The sequence below is a fragment of the Emys orbicularis genome, chromosome 4 (assembly GCF_028017835.1).
Source record: "Emys orbicularis isolate rEmyOrb1 chromosome 4, rEmyOrb1.hap1, whole genome shotgun sequence".
Taxonomy (NCBI): domain Eukaryota; kingdom Metazoa; phylum Chordata; order Testudines; family Emydidae; genus Emys; species Emys orbicularis.
Window position 1 is genome coordinate 157333743 of NC_088686.1, and position 19666 is coordinate 157353408.

The following is a 19666-nucleotide window of genomic DNA, read 5'->3' on the forward strand; positions in this document are numbered from 1 at the left end:
TTCATCCATCCATCTCCATATAGCCTCTCCATCCATCCCCATATACCCCCTCTGTCTATCTGTCCATCTATCTCTATATATCCCCTCCATCCATCCATCCCCATGTACCCCCTCCATCCATCTATCCAATCATCCATCCCCATATACCCTCTCCAACTATCTATCAAGACAGCCAGCCCCATACACTCCCTCCATCTATCTACCAATCAATCTATCCATCCATCCCCTTATATCCCCTCTATATATCTACCCATCCATCCCCATATACCCCCTAGCCATCATCTATCTATTTATCTATCCATCCCCATATGTTCCCTCTATCTATTTCTCCATCCATCCCCATACACCCCATCTATCTTTTTGTCTATCCTTCCATCCCCATAAGCCTCCTTTCTCTCTCTCTCTCTCTCTCTCTCTCTCTCTGTCCCTCCCAAACGCAACCCTTTGGGGAGGAAGCAGGATCTAATGGGTTAGAACAGGTTGGGAGCCAGGACTCCTGGGTTCTGTGCTGGCTCTGGGAAGGGAGTGGGGGCTAGTGGTTAGAGCAGGGGGAGCTGGGAGCCAGGACTCCTGGGTTCTGTGCTGGCTCTGGGAGGGGAGTGGGGTCTAGTGGTCAGAGCGGGGGGGGGCTGGGAGCCAGGACTCCTGGGTTCTGTGCTGGCTCTGGGAGGGGAGAGGGGGCTAGTGGTCAGAGCAGGGGGGGCTGGACTTCTGGGTTCTATCCCTGGCTCTGGGAGGGGAGTGGGGGCTAGTGGTTAGAGCAGGAGGGGCTGGGAGCCAGGACTCCTGGGTTCTGTGCTGGCTGTGGGAGGGGAGTGGGGGCTAGTGATTAGAGCAGGGGGGGCTGGGAGCCAGGACTCCTGGGTTCTGTGCTGGCTCTGGGAGGGGAGTGGGGGCTAGTGATTAGAGCAGGGGGGGGCTGGGAGCCAGGACTCCTGGGTTCTGTGCTGGCTCTGGGAGGGGAGTGGGGGCTAGTGATTAGAGCAGGGGGGGCTGGGAGCCAGGACTCCTGGGTTCTGTGCTGGCTCTGGGAGGGGAGTGGGGGCTAGTGGTTAGAGCAGAGGTGGGCTGGGAGCCAGGACTCCTGGGTTCTGTGCTGGCTCTGGGAGGGGAGTGGGGGCTAGTGATTAGAGCAGGGGGGGCTGGGAGCCAGGACTCCTGGGTTCTGTGCTGGCTCTGGGAGGGGAGTGGGGGCTAGTGATTAGAGCAGGGGGGGGCTGGGAGCCAGGACTCCTGGGTTCTGTGCTGGCTCTTGGAGGGGAGTGGGGGCTAGTGATTAGAGCGGGGGGGGCTGGGAGCCAGGACTCCTGGGTTCTGTGCTGGCTCTGGGAGGGGAGTGGGGGCTAGTGATTAGAGCAGGGGGGGCTGGGAGCCAGGACTCCTGGGTTCTATCCCTGGCTGTGGGAGGGGAGTGGGGGCTAGTGGTTAGAGCAGGAGGGGCTGGGAGCCAGGACTCCTGGGTTCTGTGCTGGCTGTGGGAGGGGAGTGGGGGCTAGTGATTAGAGCAGGGGGGGCTGGGAGCCAGGACTCCTGGGTTCTGTGCTGGCTCTGGGAGGGGAGTGGGGGCTAGTGATTAGAGCAGGGGGGGGCTGGGAGCCAGGACTCCTGGGTTCTGTGCTGGCTCTGGGAGGGGAGTGGGGGCTAGTGATTAGAGCAGGGGGGGCTGGGAGCCAGGACTCCTGGGTTCTGTGCTGGCTCTTGGAGGGGAGTGGGGGCTAGTGATTAGAGCAGGGGGGGCTGGGAGCCAGGACTCCTGGGTTCTGTGCTGGCTCTTGGAGGGGAGTGGGGGCTAGTGGTTAGAGCAGAGGTGGGCTATGGGGAGACCCCGTTGTGGGTGGGAGGAGCAGGGCAGCAGTAGCAGTGCATGCAGCCATTAAGCTGTTTAAGTGGCTCCGTATTTGGGCAGCGGAGTCTTTTTTTAGCCCAGTGTTGTGACGCTGGCGCGCTGGGTTTTCCTCAGCCAGCGAGGGGAGGGCAGTGCTGCTAAATATGCCGCTCGCCTCTCGAGGGCTGGGAGAGCGCGGGGGGAGAACGGGAGCGATAGCTCTAATTATGATCAAGAATTACTCCGCAGAAGCAACCCGGCGCTTTGGGGCACATCAGCATCGCTCCCCCGGCGCTGAGATGCAGCTGCCCCTGGGGTGGGGTGTGGCAGCTGTTTAACGGCCATATGGGGGGGACACCCCTGCTTATACCGCTTGACCCTACTCCCCTGCTAGAGAACCCAGGAGTCCTGGCTTCCAGCTCCCTGTGCTCTAACCCACTAGACCCCATTCCCCTCCCAGAGTCGGGCAGAGAACCCAGGAGTCCTGGCTCCCAGCCTGCCCCCCGCTCCAACCCAGTGGATTCCACTCCCTTCCCAGAGCTGGAGATAGAACCCAGGAGTCCTGGCTCCCAGCCCTCCCCTGCTCTAACCCACTAGACCCCACTCCCCTCTCAGAGCTCTGGATTTCCATCACTTTCCCGACAATTTGAACATCCCCCCAGTGCCCCTTAAGTCATCCATCTCCCCCCCGCTCCCATCTCGAACCCCTGCCTGGGCTTTCCCCTGGTTGTGGGGGCGGAATCCTTTGGCTCCCGGCAGCGCCCCCCTCTTCCCTGCCTGTCCGTGCTGCAGGCTGCCCGTGACGGAGATCCCGGCATGATGCTGCAGCAGAAGACTGGCCTGAGGACAGAGATGCAGAGGAAGGGAACTGGAGACTGACAGGCTGTACAGACAGACACCGAGAGACACACATATACAAACACCCACAGAGACACACTGACACCAGCACAAACACCGCACCTGCCCAGCACCAAACAACCCACACACGCCGACTGACACACAGCTGCAAGGCTCGAGATGTACAGTCAAAGGCAGAGAGATGCCTTGACGCACACAATACACAGCCACACAAACACACGCTGGGATACATCCGTGGCGTGTGGCTGTGTTTGACTCACAGCCACAAAGCCGCAGGTGGGCACAAAAGCACAGAACCAGGCAAACACGCCGGCCTGCAGACACACACACACACACACAGCAACTCTTGTGAACTGACACCCAGACACAAACCACAGATGTGCAGAAAAAGCCACAGCCACACACAGAGAACAGACAAAAACATACACAGACACACAATCCTACTACTACAGAGACACAGAAACCAGATGCCCACGGAAACCGACAAACGGGCACACAACCAGACACGCAAGAACACAGAATCACAGTCGCGTGCACAGCGACGCCAAACACAGACCCACACGGACAAGCACACACCCACAGAGACACTCAGGCCCATGACCTCACACACCCACAAATACACAACATGACACACACTCTCACGCATAAAACCACCGACACCCCTCCCCCCACAATCTGAGACACAGGCAGAAAGCCACACACACACACACACACACACACACACAAGCCCAGGCACAAATACACACACACACACACAGCCTGTGTGTTGTATGGCCGGGCAGGCTGGTGAAAGGGTATGGATGGCTCCTCTCTGGGCAGGGGTCAGGAAGAGAGATGGGGGTGGAGAGAACAATGAGTGGGGAGCAGTCTAGCTATGCTTTGGGGGGACCCTCCTCCCTGTATGACAATAGAGGCTATAGGGAGGCAGGGCTGCCCAGAGGATTCAGGCCGAATTGCCGCCGAAGACCCGGCACTTCGGCGGCAGGTCCTAGGGCGGAAGGACCCCCCGCCGCGGGTCTTCGGGGCACTTCAGCGGCAGGTCCCGGAGCGGAAGGACACCCCACCGCCAAACTGCCGCTGAAGACCCGGAGTGGAAGAAGCTCCGGGGGCCTGGGCCCCACAACAGTTTTCCGGGGCCCCTGGAGCGAGTGAAGGACCCCGCTCCAGGGCCCCCGAAAAACTCTCGTGGGGGCCCCTGTGGGGCCTGGGGCCTGGGGCAAATTGCCCCACTTGCCCCACCCCCCCTCCCGGGCGGCCCTGTAGGGAAGACACCTGAATCTCGAACGCCCCACTCCCCGCAGCACAGCACCCCCTAGCCCTGCCCGGGGCAATGCGGCCAGCCCTGACTGCCAGGAGAGAGCGCCCCCTACTGAGCCCCCGCCCTGCTCCCTGCAGCACAGCGCCCCCTAGCACCGCACTGGGGCATTGGGTCAGAGCTGTCGCCACTCCGGAGGCTGGTTATTTTGGGGATGACGGGTTCCTGGAAGGACAATGGGAATGTGATAGTCCCCCAAGCAGAGGATGCACTGCCCTCCGCCCCCTCCCGCAGCCACCGGAGCGTGTGCGTTATGTCACCGCTCCGACACACCAAGCAGTGACCTTGGAGCGAAGGAGACGCATGAGAGACGCGAGCCAGAATGCCCTCCAGGAGAGAGAGACAGAGACACAGCCTCAGCCACAGCCCCTCCCCAACCCATCTTCACCCCTCCATGTCTCGATCCCAGACCCCTCCCCTCCCGGAGCACCTTTGGGACACCCCATCTCTCTCCAGCTTCGGGGGGATGGATCTGTCTCCCCCCCAGCTCTGGGGTGGGACCCCTCGGCCCAGGCCGGTACGCTCCCTGCAGCGCTGGGGCTCTGTACAGGGAGCAGAGCCCACCCAGGGGGACATTTCCACACTGCTACTCCAGAACATGTCACCTGAGGTTACATCAAGTTTGGAAAGCGTCTTATGTAAGTGGAGTGTAGTCATGGCATAGAGAGGGCTGCATGTGGGGCTGTGGAATTGAGGAGCATGGGATAGATAGATAGATAGATAGATAGATAGATAGATAGATAGATAGATAGATAGATAGATAGATAGATAGATAGATGAGAGGGGGTGTAGATAGATAGATGGGGTATATGGGGATAGATAGATAGATAGATAGATAGATAGATAGATAGATAGATAGATAGATAGATAGATAGATAGATAGATAGATGAGGGGGGGTGTAGATAGATGGGGTATATGGGGATAGATAGATAGATAGATAGATAGATAGATAGATAGATAGATAGATAGATAGATAGATGTGTGTAGTGGGAAGAGACAGGGGTGTATAGGGATGGATAGATAAAGGTAGGGTTGGAAGAATTTGATTTTTTTAAATTAATGTTGATGTTTATTTTTAAACCTTTTCCCCCGATTTTTGTCTATTTAAATTTTAACAGGTGCACACAATTATGGGGTTTACGCAATTTTTTTGTATTTCTATTGATTTCAATTTTCAGAGTTGTGGGAAATTCCCTGGGGGCATGAGACCATAATTATTTAATGGCAGGAGCCGCTGAGATTCAAAAAGCGTTGTAACCGTTAAAACGCAAATTGTCCACATCCCATGTCAACACATAGGAGTCTACTTAAATCAAACTCTCCTTTCAGGCAGCATCTTCCTTACTTTGCCCAGCTGTCAGTTTCAGTTGTTATGGATGGGGAAAAAAATTTCATTGATTTGTGTGTGTGTACGGTGAAATCGATGTTTACGAATAAAAATTTAATGCTTCAAAGCCTAGATCAGTGGCTCTCAACCTTTCCAGACTCCTGTACCCCATTCAGGAGTCTGATTTGTCTTGTGTACCCCCAAGTTGCACCTCACTTAAAAACTACTTGCTTACAAAATTAGACATCAAAATACGAATAGTGTCACAGCCACTAGTACTGAAAAATTGCTGACTGTCTCATTTTTACCATGTAATTATAAACTAAATCAACTGGAATATAAATATTGTACTTACATTTCAGTGTAGCGTACAGAGCAGTATAAACAAGTCAGTGTATGAAATTTTAGTTTGGACTGACTTCGCTAGTGCTTTTTATGTAGTCTGTTGTAAAACTAGGCAAATATCTAGATGAGTTGATGTACCCCCGGAAGACCTCTGTGTACCCTCAGGGGTACACGTACCCCTGGTTGAGAACTACTGGCCTTGGTAAAGGAGTCTGTAATTAGCTGAGCTAAGTATCAGGGGGGTAGACATGTTAGTCTGTATCCACAAAAACAACGAGGAGTCCAGTGGCACCTTAAAGACGAACAGATTTATTTGGAGTGGGTTTTTTACCCACGAAAGCTTATGCCCCAATAAATCTGTTCGTCTTTAAGGTGCCACCGGACCCCTCGTCGTTTTTTTAGCTGAGGTACATCATAGTTGCAGAGAGAACTAGATACATAGGTGCAAAACTGGTTGGAAAACTGTTCCCAGAGAGTAGTTATCAGTGGTTCACAGTCATGCTGGAAGGGCATAACGAGTGAGGTCCCGCAGGGATCGGTTCTGGGTCCAGTTCTGTTCATTATCGTCATCAGTGACTTAGATCAGGGCACAGAGAGGACACTGATAAAGTTTGTGGACGATACCAAGCTAGGAGGGGTTGCAAGTGCTTTGGAGGATAGGATTAAAATTCAAAATGCTCTGGACAAACTGGAGAAACGGTCTGAAGTAAATAGGACAAAATTCAATCAGGACAAATGCAAAGGAAGGAACAATCAGTTGCACACGTACAAAATGGGCAATGACTGCCTAGGAAGGAGAACTGCGGAAAGGGATCTGGGGGTCATAGTGGACCACAAGCTAAATATGAGTCAACAGTGTAACGCTGTTGCAAAACAAGCAAACATCCTTGCGGGATGTATTAGCAGGAATGTTGTAAGCAAGACATGAGAAGTCATTCTTCCACTCTACTCCACGCTGATTAGGCTTCAACTGGAGTATTGTGTCCAGTTCTGGGTGCCACATTTCTGGAAGGATGTGGACAAATTGGAGAGAGTCCAGAGAAGAACGACAAAAATTATTCAAGGTCTAGAAAACATGAGCTGTGAGGGAAGATTGAAAAAACTGGGTTTGTTTAGTCTGGAGAAGAGGAGACTGAGAGGGGACATGAGAACAGTTTTCAAGTATGTAAAAGGTTGTTACAAGGAGGAGGAAGAAAAAATGTTTTTCTTAACCTCTGAGGATAGGACAAGAAGCAATGGGTTTAAATTGCAGCAAGGGAGGTTTAGGTTGGACATCAGGAAAAACTTCTTAATTGTCAGGGTGGTTAAGCACTGGAATAAATTGCCTAAGGAGGTTGTGGAATCTCCATCATTGGGGATTTTTAAGAGCAGGTTGGACAAACACCTGTCAGGGATGGTCTAGATAATTCTTAGTCCTGCCTTGAGTGCAGGGGACTGGACTAGACAACCTCTCGAGGTCCCTTCCAGTCCTATGATTCTATAGATAAGTCTACCTATCCTCCTAAACAAACATCTGTCTATCCATCTCCATACACACACCCCTCTATCTGTGGGGTGTAGTGTAGGGTTACCATACGTCCGGTTTTTCCCGGACAAGTCCGGCTTTTTGGTAATCAAACCCCCGTCCGGGGGGAATTACCAAAAAGCCGAACATGTCCGGGAAAATACCGGCTGGACACTTCCCCTCCCGCGGCTGCTCTGCTCCTCCCCTGACTCTTCGGCTCTGTTTAAGAGCCAAGCTGCCCGAGCGCTCCGGCTTCGGGCAGCCCCCGTGCCTCCGGACCCTGAGCCGCCGGCCGGGCACTTCCCCTCCCGGGCTCCAGCTGCTCTGCTCCGGCAGCGCAGGATCCGGAGGCAAGGGGGCTGCCCGAAGCCGGTAGCGCTCGGCTCTTAAACAGAGCCGAAGAGTCAGTGGAGGAGCACAGCAGCCGGAGCCCGGGAGGAGAAGTGCCCGGCCGGGGGCGCAGGGTCCGGAGGCATAGGGGCTGCCCGAAGCCCGAGCGCTACCAGCTTCACGGTTTGCCGGGCAGCCTCCAGACCCTGCGCCCCCGGCTGGGTGCTTCCCCTCCCGGGCTCCAGCTGCGCTGGGGAAGCGCCGGCCAAGGGCGCAGAGTCTGGGGGCTGCCCGGCAAACCGTGAAGCCGGTAGCGCTCAGGCAGCCCTTTTCGCGTGGCTGGGAGGGAGGAGGGGGAGTTAGGGCGGGGACTTTGGGGAAGGGGCGGGGAAAGGGCGGAGTTGGGGCGGGGGCGGGGGGTGGGGCCAGGGCCCCGTGGACTGTCCTCTTTTTTTATTTTTTGAGTATGGTAACCCTAGTGTAGTGGGTTGGAGTAGGTGGGGCTGGGAGTCAGGACACCTGGATTCTATCCCTGGCTCTGGGAGGGGAGTGGGGTCTAGTGGGTTAGAGGAGGGCGGGAGGAAGGAAGGAAGGGATGGGGGTCAGGATTGCTGGGTTCTAGTCTAGTCTTAGCACTGCATGACCTTGTTCCAACCCCTTTGGCACTCTGAGCCTCAATTTCCCCAGCTGTTGCAGTAGATCTGTTCCTTCCTTAGGCCAGGCTGATCTTAGTGTTTGATAGGGAAGGATGGATGGGGAACCCCAGTGAAATTATTTAGGGGGACCCCTCCTCTTAATCTCTTGCCTCCCACATCCCGTTTCCCTCTTCCTCTGCCAACACCAGACACAGCATGGCCCCATGTTAACTGGGGGTGGATGCAAGACCCCCACAGCCACCCCTGTCTTTAGTGGGGAGCATTGGGCCCTATTCCCTGAAGGGATTGGCAATCAGTGGCTTTTGGCCTAAAGAGGGTCAAAGTCAGGGTCTCAATTTTTCCCCTCTCCCAAGATTCAGCCTCCCTGCCCAGCCAACAAACTACTCCAGGACCAGGCTCTGTTGGCCTTTGTAGGCCTTGCAGGCCACGGTGGACAATGTGGTGTATAGGACAGCACCCCAAAGTAGGGTTGCCAACTTTGGTTGGATGAATTCCTGGAGGTTTCATTGCATGACATTATCTTTAACAAAAGATTCATCATTAATTCAAGATAGATAGATAGATAGATAGATAGATAGATAGATAGATAGATAATGGGTGTTTCTGCAGAGTTGTGGGTGGGGGAGCTCAGGGCTTGAAGAGCATGGGGGAATTGCAGATTGGCATTGAAGGGCATAGGCCATATCTTTCTTCATTTTATGTCCTAAATTGTAGGACACCCTGCTGCGCTCCACCCCAGAGATGGCTGCATCTCAGCACTGGGTGAGCCATCCCTACGCAGCGTCGCTGTGCGGCTGTTCCCCAGCTGCCCCGCCCTAGAGGTGGCTGCATCTCAGGGCTGGGTTGTGTGATACATACCTGCCCACCCTGCAAATTGCTCTAAGGTGGTCGCTGGGATCTGTGTGCATCTGGGGGAGACAGTGCGTCTAACCTCTTCTCTTCTCTCCTCTCCTCTCCAGGCCAAAGACAGCGACGATGAAGAAGAGGTGGTTCATGTGGACCGGGATCATTTTATGGATGAATTCTTCGAACAGGTAAGAGACGAAGGGCTGCTATTCATATGAGTCGTGCCCTACTTAGAGTTACCGACCCGCCCGGTTTCACCGGGAGTCTCCCGGAATCGGGCTCTATCTCCCGGAGGCTCCTGAAGCCAAACCGGGAGATTTTAGGTGCTAAAAGTCCGGCGGCGCAGCAGGGCTAAGGCAGGCTCCCTACGGCCCCTGGAAGAGGAGGGGGGTCTCTGCGCGCTGCCTCTGCCCCGAGCGCTGACTCCGCAGATCCCATGGGCGCTGCGGGGGCAGTGCAGGGACGTGCCGGCAGCTTCCAGGAGCGACGCGGGGCCAGGGCAGGCAAGGAGCCTGCCTTAGCCCTGCTGTGCCTGCCTGGAGCTCACACAGCACCCCCCTGCCCCAGCCCGGAGCCCCCTCCTGCACCCAAACTCCCTGCTCCAGCTCTGAGCCCCCTCCTGCACCCAAACTCCCTCCCAGAGCCCGCACCCCCCACCCCCTCCTGCACCCCAACCCCCTGCCCCAGCCCTAAGCCCCTCCTGCACCCAAACTCCCTCCCAGAGCCCGCCCCCCCCACCCCCTCCTGCACCCCAACCCCCTGCCCCAGCCCTAAGCCCCCTCCTGCACCCAAACTCCCTCCCAGAGCCCGCACCCCCCTCCTGTACCTTAAGCCCCTGCCCCAGCCCTAAGCCCCCTCCTGCACCCAAACTCCCTCCCAGAGCCCACACCCCTCACCCCCTACTGCACCCCAACCCCCTGCTCCAGCCCGGAGCCCCCTCCTGCACCCAAACTCCCTCCCAGAGCCTGCACCCCCCACCCCCTCCTGCACCCCAACCCTGAGCGGGGCAGGGCCTTGGAGAAGGGGCAGGGCAGGGGTGGGGCCTTGGGGAAGGGGGGGCAGCGGGCGGGGCCAGGCTGTTTGGGTTTGTGTGATTAGACAGTTGGCAACTCCTACTCCTCACCCAGCTGCCACACCCCAGACCCGGCTGCATCTCAGCCCGTTAGCTCACGACATGGTGTTTCTGTGTAACCTGAAATAACTCCTACCAAAGCAGGTGGTTCTGAATTAGTGCGCAGCTGGCCTCATTAATATTCAGACAGGCTGATTAATAGGCAAAGGAGCTCACTAATGATGCAGTTTGTCCTTCGCACGCAGGTGGTGGTGTCGTAAATTATACACCTGGCCTAGTTAATTCTGCAGCCATGGCGGGGGGCGGGCAGGAGGAATAGCAAAGTGTGCAGAACAGTTGATTTCCAATGCCACAGCATGGTGCTAGGGGGCGATATGGGACGAGCTCCAGGGCCTTAGCGCAGCGCCCCCCTAGTGCCACACGGGGGCATTGGGGCCAGCATGGAATGCCAGGGGAGAGCGCCCCCTGCCAAGCCCTCGCCCTGCTCCGTGCAGCCCAGCGCCCCTTACTGAGCCCCGCCCCGCTCCCTGCATCCCGGCGCCCCCTACCGAGCCCCCGCTCCGCTCCCTGCAGCACGGCGCCCACTGCTTAGCCCCCGCCCCGCTCCCTGCAGAACAGCGCCCCCTGCCGAGCCCCCGCCCCGCTCCCCGCAGCCCAGCACCCCCTACCGAGCCCCCGCCCCGCTCCCCGCAGCCCGGCGCCCCCTGCCAAGCCCCCGCCCTGCGCCCCGCAGCCCAGCACCTCCTACTGAGCCCCCGCCCCACTCCCCGCAGCCCAGCGCCCCTTGCCAAGCCCCCGCCCCGCTCCCCGCAGCCCGGCGCCCCCTAGAGCCACAGTGGGGCACTGGGGCCAGCACTGACTGCCAGGGGAGAGCACCCCCTGCTGAGCCCCCCGTCCTGCTCCCTGCAGCACAGCGCCCCATGCTGGTATGCCTGGAGATTGCAGTGCCCTGCCCCCATGCATGTATCTGTCCGTCTGCCCCTCCCCAGGTGGAGGAGATCCGCGGCTGCATAGAGAAGCTGTCGGAGGACGTGGAGCAGGTGAAGAAGCAGCACAGTGCCATCCTGGCTGCTCCCAACCCAGACGAGAGTGAGTTGGGGTGCCCCAGGCTGGGGGGTCTCTGAGCCCCATCGCCTCCCTGCTCTGCTGGGGGGAGAGGGGGACGGAACTTAGAGGGGTCCATCCACCCCTTCATTCCTCCTTCCTTCATCTATCAACCCATTCACACCTTTATCTATCTATCTATCTATCTATCTATCTATCTATCTATCTATCCATCCCCATACACACCCCTCTGTCTATCCAACCCTCTCCTTTCATTCATCCCTGTCCACCCATACATCCCTCTCCCTTCCTGCTTCCATCCATCTCTCTGTGCCGCCATCCCTCCCTCTATCCAGCCCTCTCTCCTCCTCTTCATCCATCTGTCCATCCACCCATCCGTCTGCCTGTCAATCTGTCCTCGAGCCATCCCTCCATCTGCCTACCCGACTGTCCGTCCCGCCCTCCAGCTATTCATCCCTCCATCCCGTCATCCATTGCTCCCCATGTACGCGCCTATCTATCCGTATCCACGCTTCTCTCCATTCACCCTTTATTCACCCAGCTGTTCCAGACCCCGTCCCCAGTGTGGAAGGTGGGCGGGGCGGGGGGGCAGGAGGGGACTCCCCGCTGGGCATGCCCGCCATGGGGATCCCAGGGGGTCAGGGGGCTGGGAAGGTGGCCTCACCCCCAGTGTGGGAGGCGGGCATGGTGGAGACTTTCCATCTCATGCCCCCCTCTTCCCCCCATGCAGAGACCAAGCAGGAGCTGGAGGACCTCACGGCCGACATCAAGAAGACGGCCAACAAGGTGCGCTCCAAGTTGAAAGGTACGAGCCCAGGTGGCCATATTGGGTGGTCCTGCACCCCCTCCCCTCCAGGGCATATCACTCCACCCTGAAAAATACTCCCCTTCTTCCATGCCAAGGGGGTCCATGGCTCTGATCCTGCTCCTCACGTCTCTCCACAGCCATCGAGCAGAGCATTGAGCAGGAGGAGGGGCTGAACCGGTCCTCGGCTGACCTGCGGATCCGTAAAACACAGGTATCCCTCCGCCCTCCCCCCCCCCCCAGACACAGGTATCCCTTCCCCCCTCTCCCCCCAGACACAGGTATCCCTCCCTCCTCAGCCCCTCCTCAAATACAAGTATCCCTCTGCCCTCGCCACCCCCCAGACACAGGTATCCCTCCCTCCTCACCCCCCTGACACAGATATCCCTCCCCCCTCCCCCCCCGACACAGGTATCCCTCCGCCCTCCCCCCCCCCGACACAGGTATCCCTCCCCTCCTCGCCCCCCCTCAAATACAAGTATCCCTCAGCCCTCCTTCCCCCAGACACAGGTATTCCTCGCCCCCGCCCCCAGACACAGGTATCCCTCCCTCCTTGCCCCCCCCAAATACAAGTTTCCCTCAGCCCTCCTCACCCCCCGACACAGGTATCCCTCCCTCCTCACCCCCCCGACACAGGTATCCCTCCCTCCTGCCCTCCCGCCAGACACAGGTATCCCTCCACCCTCGCCCTTACAGAAACAGGTATCCCTCCGCCATCACGCCCCACAACACAGGTATCCCTCCACCTTCAGCCCCCTAGACACACGTATAGTTCCGCCTTCATCCCCCAACATAGGTATCCCTCCACCCTTGCCCCCCCAGATATATGTATCCCTCCTCCCTCGTCCCACCCAGATACAGGTATCCCTCCCTCCTCGGCCCCCCCAAATACAAGTATCCCTCAGCCCTACTCCCCCCAGACACAGATATCCCTCCACCCTTGCCCTTACAGAAACAGGTATCCCTCCGCCCTCACCCGCCCCCCAGAAACAGGTATCCCTCCATCCTCGCCCTCCACAACATAAGTATCCCTCCACCATCACCCCCCCCAACACAGATATTCCTCTGCCCCACTCCCCCCAGACACAGGTATGCCTCCACCCTTGCCCCCCCCCCAGATACATGTATCCCTCGTCCCTCGTCCCACCCAGACACAGGTATCCCTCCGCCCTCACTTCCCCCAGACACAGGCACCCCTCCATCTCCCCGCCCCCAATATCCCTCCCTCCTGAAGCCCCAGCCTCAGCATCATCAACTTCCAGAGCCATCCTCTCTCTTCCATCCCTTCCTTCCCCATCTCTCCAGCTCTCTCCCGTCCCAGCTCCCCGCATCCCTCCCTCCACTAAGCCGAGGGCGGATCACTCGCAATCTCAGCCAGCGCCACAAGCTTCCTTGTGGGACCCCCAAAAAAATAGTGCCTCCCCGGCCACTCTACGTCTCTCACGGTGTCTCCCTTCCCTCCCCCCCCAGCACTCCACCCTATCCCGTAAGTTTGTGGAGGTGATGACGGAGTACAACGCCACCCAGTCCAAATACCGGGACCGCTGCAAGGATCGGATCCAGAGGCAATTGGAGATAAGTAGGTTTGGATTTGGGGGGGGGGCCGTTGCGGGGGGAAGCTGTGGCTGTGTGTGTGTGTGTGTAAGAGAGAGAGCGGCACTGCCCCCTGCTGGTGGGAATCAGGGCCCTATGTGTGTGTGTGTGGGCGCGCACACCCTCAAAGTGCTGAGTGACTCCAGTGCCCCTGTGTGGCACTAGGGGGCGCTGTGCTGCAGGGAGCGGGGCAGAGGCTCAGCAGGGGCCGCTCTCCCCGGGCAATCAGGGCTGGCCCCAGTGCCCCAGTGCGGCGCTAGGGGGCGCTGTGCTGCAGAGAGCAGGGCTCAGTAGGGGGCACTCTCCCCTGGCAGTCAGGGCTGGGCCCCAGTGCCCCAGGGTGGTACTAGGGGGGGCGCTGTGCTGCAGGGAACAGAGCTCAGTAGGGGGCGCTCTCCCCTGGCAGTCAGGGCTGGCCCCAGTGCCCCAGGGTGGTACTAGGGGGGCGCTGTGCTGCAGGGAGCAGGGCAGGGGCTCAGCAGGGGCCGCTCTCCCCGGGCAATCAGTGCTGGGCACAGTGTCCCAGTGCGGCGCTAGGGGGCGCTGTGCTGCAGGGAGCAGGGCTCAGTAGGGGGCGCTCTCCCCTGGCAGTCAGGGCTGGGCCCCAGTGCCCCAGGGTGGTACTAGGGGGGGCTGTGCTGCAGGGAGCGGGAAGGGGCTCAACAGGGAGCGGGATTTTGCTTCCATCAGCCCTGGAGCAATGGGCCAAGGCCACTGACCCTCTGTCGCCTTCACAGCTGGCCGGACAACCACCAACGAAGAGCTCGAAGACATGCTGGAGAGCGGCAAACTGGCTATTTTCACTGATGATGTAAGTGTCAGGACTGGGATGTCACCCAAAATAGGGCTTCCCATGTTCCGGACTTGGATGGGAGACCAAGTCAATAGCCCAGTGCGGCACTAGGGGGCGCTCCCCCTCTGGCAGTCAATGCTGAACACAATGCCCCAGTGCAGTGTTAGGGGGCACTGTGCCACTGGGGACAATTGCATTTCAGCACAGGGCAAGCCATCCCCATCCCCTGCTGCCCCACCCCAGAGGTGGCTGCATTTCAGCAATGGGTGAGCACTAGAAGGCCCTGGGGAGAGGGGGGGATGCTTGTTTCTATCATCCAGACTCTCTTCTGCTTCCACAGATCAAAATGGACTCACAGATGACGAAACAGGCTCTGAACGAGATCGAGACCCGACATAATGAGATCATCAAACTGGAAACCAGTATCCGTGAGCTGCACGACATGTTTGTGGACATGGCTATGTTGGTGGAGAGCCAGGTTAGAACCTGCAGTGTTCTGGATCTAGAGTGGGCGTCAGCCTAGAATCTGCAGAGTTCTGGATGGTGGAGCACATGAGCTGTGGTTTAGAACCTGCAGAGTTCTGGAGCCCAGAACTATTTTTGACAGCCCACAGCCGTCTGCATCACAGAAACCATGCACTATAATCTAGAACCCATAAACGATGGTCTAGAACAGTGGTTCCCAACCTCTTCTCCGCCGTGGCACAACTTGAGCTCCAGGGGCTCTTCCCCACCCCGCCCCGCCCTCAGCTGGCATCTGTAGGAGGGAAGGGGAGGGGCAGAGGAGCTGACCCGTTGCTCACACAGAAGGGGAGGGGAAAAGAGAGGGATATTGAGCTCTGATTGGTTGCTCCACCCCTGGAGGAGGCAGGTCAGTGAGGCAGATGACCAATCAGAAGGCAGCTTTCCCCCCTTTGTAGTTTTTCAAAAAATTCCTTGGCACCCATGACAGCACACCATCAGGGAAACTCTGGTCTAGAACCTGCAGGGTTCTGAACCTTCGGCCCATATTATCTACAGTCCACAGCCTTCTGCATCATAAAACCATATACTGTAGGCTAGAACCTAAGGAGTTCTAGATTGTGGAACCCATGAGCTGTGGTAAGAATGGTGTCCCTAGCCTCTGTTCGTCAGAGGATGGAGATGGATGGCAGGAGAGAGATCACTTGATCATTGCCTGTTAGGTTCACTCCCTCTGCGGCACCTGGCATTGGCCACTGTCGGTAGACAGATACTGGGCTAGATGGACCTTTGGTCTGACCCAGTACGGCCTTTCTTATGTTCTTATGTGGTCTACAACATACAGGGTTCTAGACCTTGAGACCTATGAGCTATTATCTAAAGCCCACAGTCGTCTGCATCCTAGAACCCATGTACTCTAGAACCTGAAGAGTTCTGGATTGTGGAACCCATTAGCCAAGTTCCAGGGTTCTGAACCTTGGGGCCCGTAAGCTATTATCCACAGTCTTCTGCATCTTAGAACCCATGTATTTCTCCCAGATCCAAGAGAGTTCTGGATCAATGAACCCATCTGATATGATCTGGAACGTGTAGGATTCTATAGTGTGGAACCCCGGAGATTATTACCTCAAGTGGAGAGCATTCTGCATCTTAGCACTCAAGAGTTATAGTCTAGAACCTGCAGCTATCTGTATCATGGAACCCAGAAATGAATCTCCAACCAGCAGAATTCTAGATCATGGAGCCCATGAGCTATGCTCTAGAATGTACAGGGTTCTCTACCTTGGACCCATGAGATTATTGTCTAGATGCCTTCTGCATCCAACAGACTTCTGCACCTAAATGCAACAGTCTAGGACCCACTGTGTTCTGAATTATGGAATCCATGCATTATGGACAATTCACGCATGATAAATCCAAGAATGAACTATTATCTAGAATCCACAGACTTCTGCACCTTAGAACTTAGATGTTGCACTAGAAAACCCAAAAAGTTCTGTATCATGGAACCCATGAAATATGACCCATAATTTATAGGGTACTATAACCTAGAACCCCTGAGATTATTACCTCAACCTGACAGCTTCATGAATCTAAGTACCCATGGTCTAGAACATGAAGGGTTCTGGATAATGTAACCTGTGCGCTGCTGTCTAGAACCCATACAGTTCTGGATTTCAGAGCCCATGGTTGGCTTCAGTATTTCAGGGTTAGCCAAGTTCTCAGTCCTTTGAGCCACTAAAACCTTGGAGGTCTTTTGCATTACAGAACAGTTAGAGTTCTGGATCGTGGAAGACATGAGCAATGGTCGAGAACATAATGCATTCTGCAACGCAGGGCACTTGACAGTCAGATGGGCTTCCCAGTCTAGAACCTAGAGAGATCTGGATGGTGATGCTTCTGAAGATACTCACAGCTGCATGTGTTCTGCCATCTAGAACCCATAGAGTTCCAACACTCTGGGGCCAGGAAGAGTGCTAGAGAGAGTCCCAGGATGGTGGGTTCTCTATCTTACACCCTACCGTAAGGTGATGGTCCACTCTAGAACTCTTCTAGAACATGGGTGGATCCAGAGTGCACGTTCTAGGTTCCAGAATGTACAGCGTTACAAGTTCTGAAACAGACTCACCAATCTTTTAAAGGTTCTGGCACCCAGGAAGCACTAAATGGGGCTCGTTTGTAGAGTCCATCAGGGGCTGCAAAGGTGTCAGTGGTGTGCATTTGTAAGCTCACAACAAAGTACCTAAATTTCCAATTCAGCTGTTGGCTTCTCTCCAAAGGGCTGCCAGCCAGGGCCCCATTGTGATGTTGTCTCTTCTCCCACGAGAATCTGGACTGAGACTCATGAAACTCATTGCATACAAGACTCAGAATAGCTTTCAGATAAAATTCACTCCTGACTTACAGCCCCCGCCAGAGGGGAACGACCCCGGGTCCCATTCCCTGCCCCCTTGAGCGAGCCAGTCCCATTTTGAGCCGATGCCCCCTACAGGGGAACGACCCCGGGTCCCATTCCCTACGCTGGCCGGTCTTTCTGTGCTGGTTTCCCTCTCACCCGGGCTCTCTGTCTCAGGGAGAGATGATCGACCGCATTGAGTACAACGTGGAGCACTCCGTTGACTACGTGGAAAGAGCTGTGTCCGACACCAAGAAAGCTGTAAAATACCAGAGCAAGGCTCGGAGGGTGAGTGCGGGGATGGGGCAGGGGGGTGGACCCCCTTCAGCTGATGAAAGAGGCTGAGACCCCACAGAAATCCAGACACACATCTCCCCGGCCCCACGCGAGGCAGGTCATCCCCGAGAGCCTCCTCCCCCAGCAGAGATGGAGACACTTCACCAGAGCCTGTCCCCTCCCTTCTCCTGTCTCTCTCTCTCCATCACTCCATCCCCAAGGCCTCTCCACACCACACGCTTCACTAATTTTGTGTGTGGCAGCCATTTTCTATTTTTAACACAGTCTATCCACTCCCTTCCATCTTGGCCCCCACTTCCCCTGGCTCCCGAAACACTGCTATCCCAGCCCTGGCCTCCCGGTGCCCCTCACTCCCGACATGCAGCCCCCTGCTATCCCAGCCCTGGCTTCCCCCGCACCCACAGCTCTGCCAGTGCCCCTAACTCCTGACCCGCAGCCCCTGCTAGCCCAGCCCTGGCCTCCCCCGCATCCACAGCTCTGCCGGTGCCGCTCACTCCCGACACGCAGCCCCTGCTAGCCCAGCCCCACCTCCCTTGGCAGAGCAATGAGGGATCTCTGTCAGACTGCTACCTGGCAATGTGAATAAACAGATGTGATGAGTCTGAGAGCGGGAGAGGAATGACGCTCCGAGTGAACACGAGGGCCAGGGACACCCTTGGTTTCCATCAGGAGATGGAGGAATTGAGGACCTCTGGGTTCTATTCCTGGTTCTAAGAGGGGAGTGGGGTCTAACAGGATGGAGCCTGAGGAAATAGGAGCCAGGACTCCTGGGTTCTTTTCCTTATTCTATAGATTGATGGTGATTTAATAAATCACCTTTTTGTTCAAGGTAAATAAATAAGAACAGCTCGGCCGTCGCTCCATTGGGGGTCAGTGGGGCCAGATCCCCAGAAGGTGTCACTCAGCTGTCACTCCATTGGGGTCAGTGGGGCCAGATCCCCAGCTGGGGTCACTCAGCTGTAGCTCCATTGGGGTCAACAGGACCAGATCCCCAGCTGGTGTGAATCCATGCAGCTCCTGTGATTTCCACCAGCTAAAGATCTCACTCGCCCTGCTTGTTGTCTTGCTGGTGCCCAGTCCAGCCATGAAAGTATTAAAATAGCCATTAACATCTCTCCTTTTCTCTTTCTCTCTCTCTCTCTCTCGCTTCCTGGATCCCTGGGGTAATGTAGAAGAAAATTATGATTATAATTTGTTGCGTGGTCCTTGGGGTAGTTCTCGCTTCCACAATCGGGGGGACTCTGGGGTTGTAAATCAAAGCAAAAAAATATATAATAATAATAATATAATAATAATTTAAAGAAAAATTGTACATGCAATGGATATAACAGCACATGTTCCAGCTACCTATACATACACTCCTTGGGGGTCAGCAAATCTAAGTTTCTTGTTCTCCGCCATCTTTCCATCCATCTCTCCATCCCCCGGATACCTGGGTTCTCCCCAGATCTTCCGACATCCTTGACCCCTGGTAGGAGGGCGTGGATTTGTCTCATAACCAACCTTTGGGTTCACAGTGACCCAAAAGCTCCGGTTCCTCTTCACATCAGGGGTTAGCCTGGAGGGATGGGATGGTGATCTGTCCTTTGTTAATGCTATCTTGTTTTGGGTTCTTCTGGGGACGGTGTGGCCAGTAGTAAGGGGGGGGGGGAAATACCAGTATAATACATAGAAAACTAGCATAACAGGATATTATACTGTCAATACCAGAATGTTAAGGAATGCCAGAGTGGTTACCAGTCAGTTGTTATGAAAAATACCAGTTTATTCTAGGAAATACTACAGGAGCTGAATATTACAGTGTCAATACCAGCCCACTGAGGAAAATAGGAGTAGTTACCCATCAATCATTATGGAAAAAATACCAGAGAATTATATGAAACACTAGAGCAGCAAAATATTACAATATCAGTACTAAAATATTAAAGAATATCAGAATGATTACGTCAGTCAGTCATTGTCGGGGGGAAACAGACTGCTACATAAAATACTAGAGTAACAGAAAACGGTGTTGATACTAGAGCATTGAGGAATTCAAGAGCATCAAATTATACCAGAATATGAATGAAGCACTATCCCAAAATACTAATAGTAACATACTAGTCCTGCAGTATTCAGGAAAACTAGAGTACTAGTATTAGCATATAGAGGAATGCTACAGCAGACTCCAATGCTAC

The 19666-nt window shown here is 55.7% G+C and overlaps 1 protein-coding gene and 1 pseudogene across 3 annotated transcripts; both read left to right on the top strand.

Annotated features, from left to right (window-relative positions):
* LOC135877976 (RING finger protein 112-like) overlaps positions 1-19666 on the top strand; it is a 1138053-nt pseudogene that overhangs the window by 397977 nt on the left and 720410 nt on the right.
* On the top strand, positions 9109-18742 carry STX1B (syntaxin 1B). Of its 3 annotated transcripts, none has more exons than XM_065403084.1 (9): positions 9109-9195; positions 11069-11168; positions 11875-11949; positions 12090-12163; positions 13420-13528; positions 14280-14353; positions 14676-14813; positions 17370-17480; positions 18662-18742. In XM_065403084.1, the coding sequence occupies exons 1-9, from the start codon at positions 9175-9177 to the stop codon at positions 18740-18742; spliced, it is 783 nt and encodes a 260-aa protein (XP_065259156.1). In that variant the 5' UTR covers positions 9109-9174. The 3 variants fall into 3 exon arrangements, with proteins under 3 accessions (XP_065259156.1, XP_065259157.1, XP_065259155.1); XM_065403085.1 differs by having other exon boundaries at positions 9127-9195; positions 18665-18742; XM_065403083.1 differs by lacking the exon at positions 18662-18742 and having other exon boundaries at positions 9175-9195; positions 14676-14812; positions 17415-17457.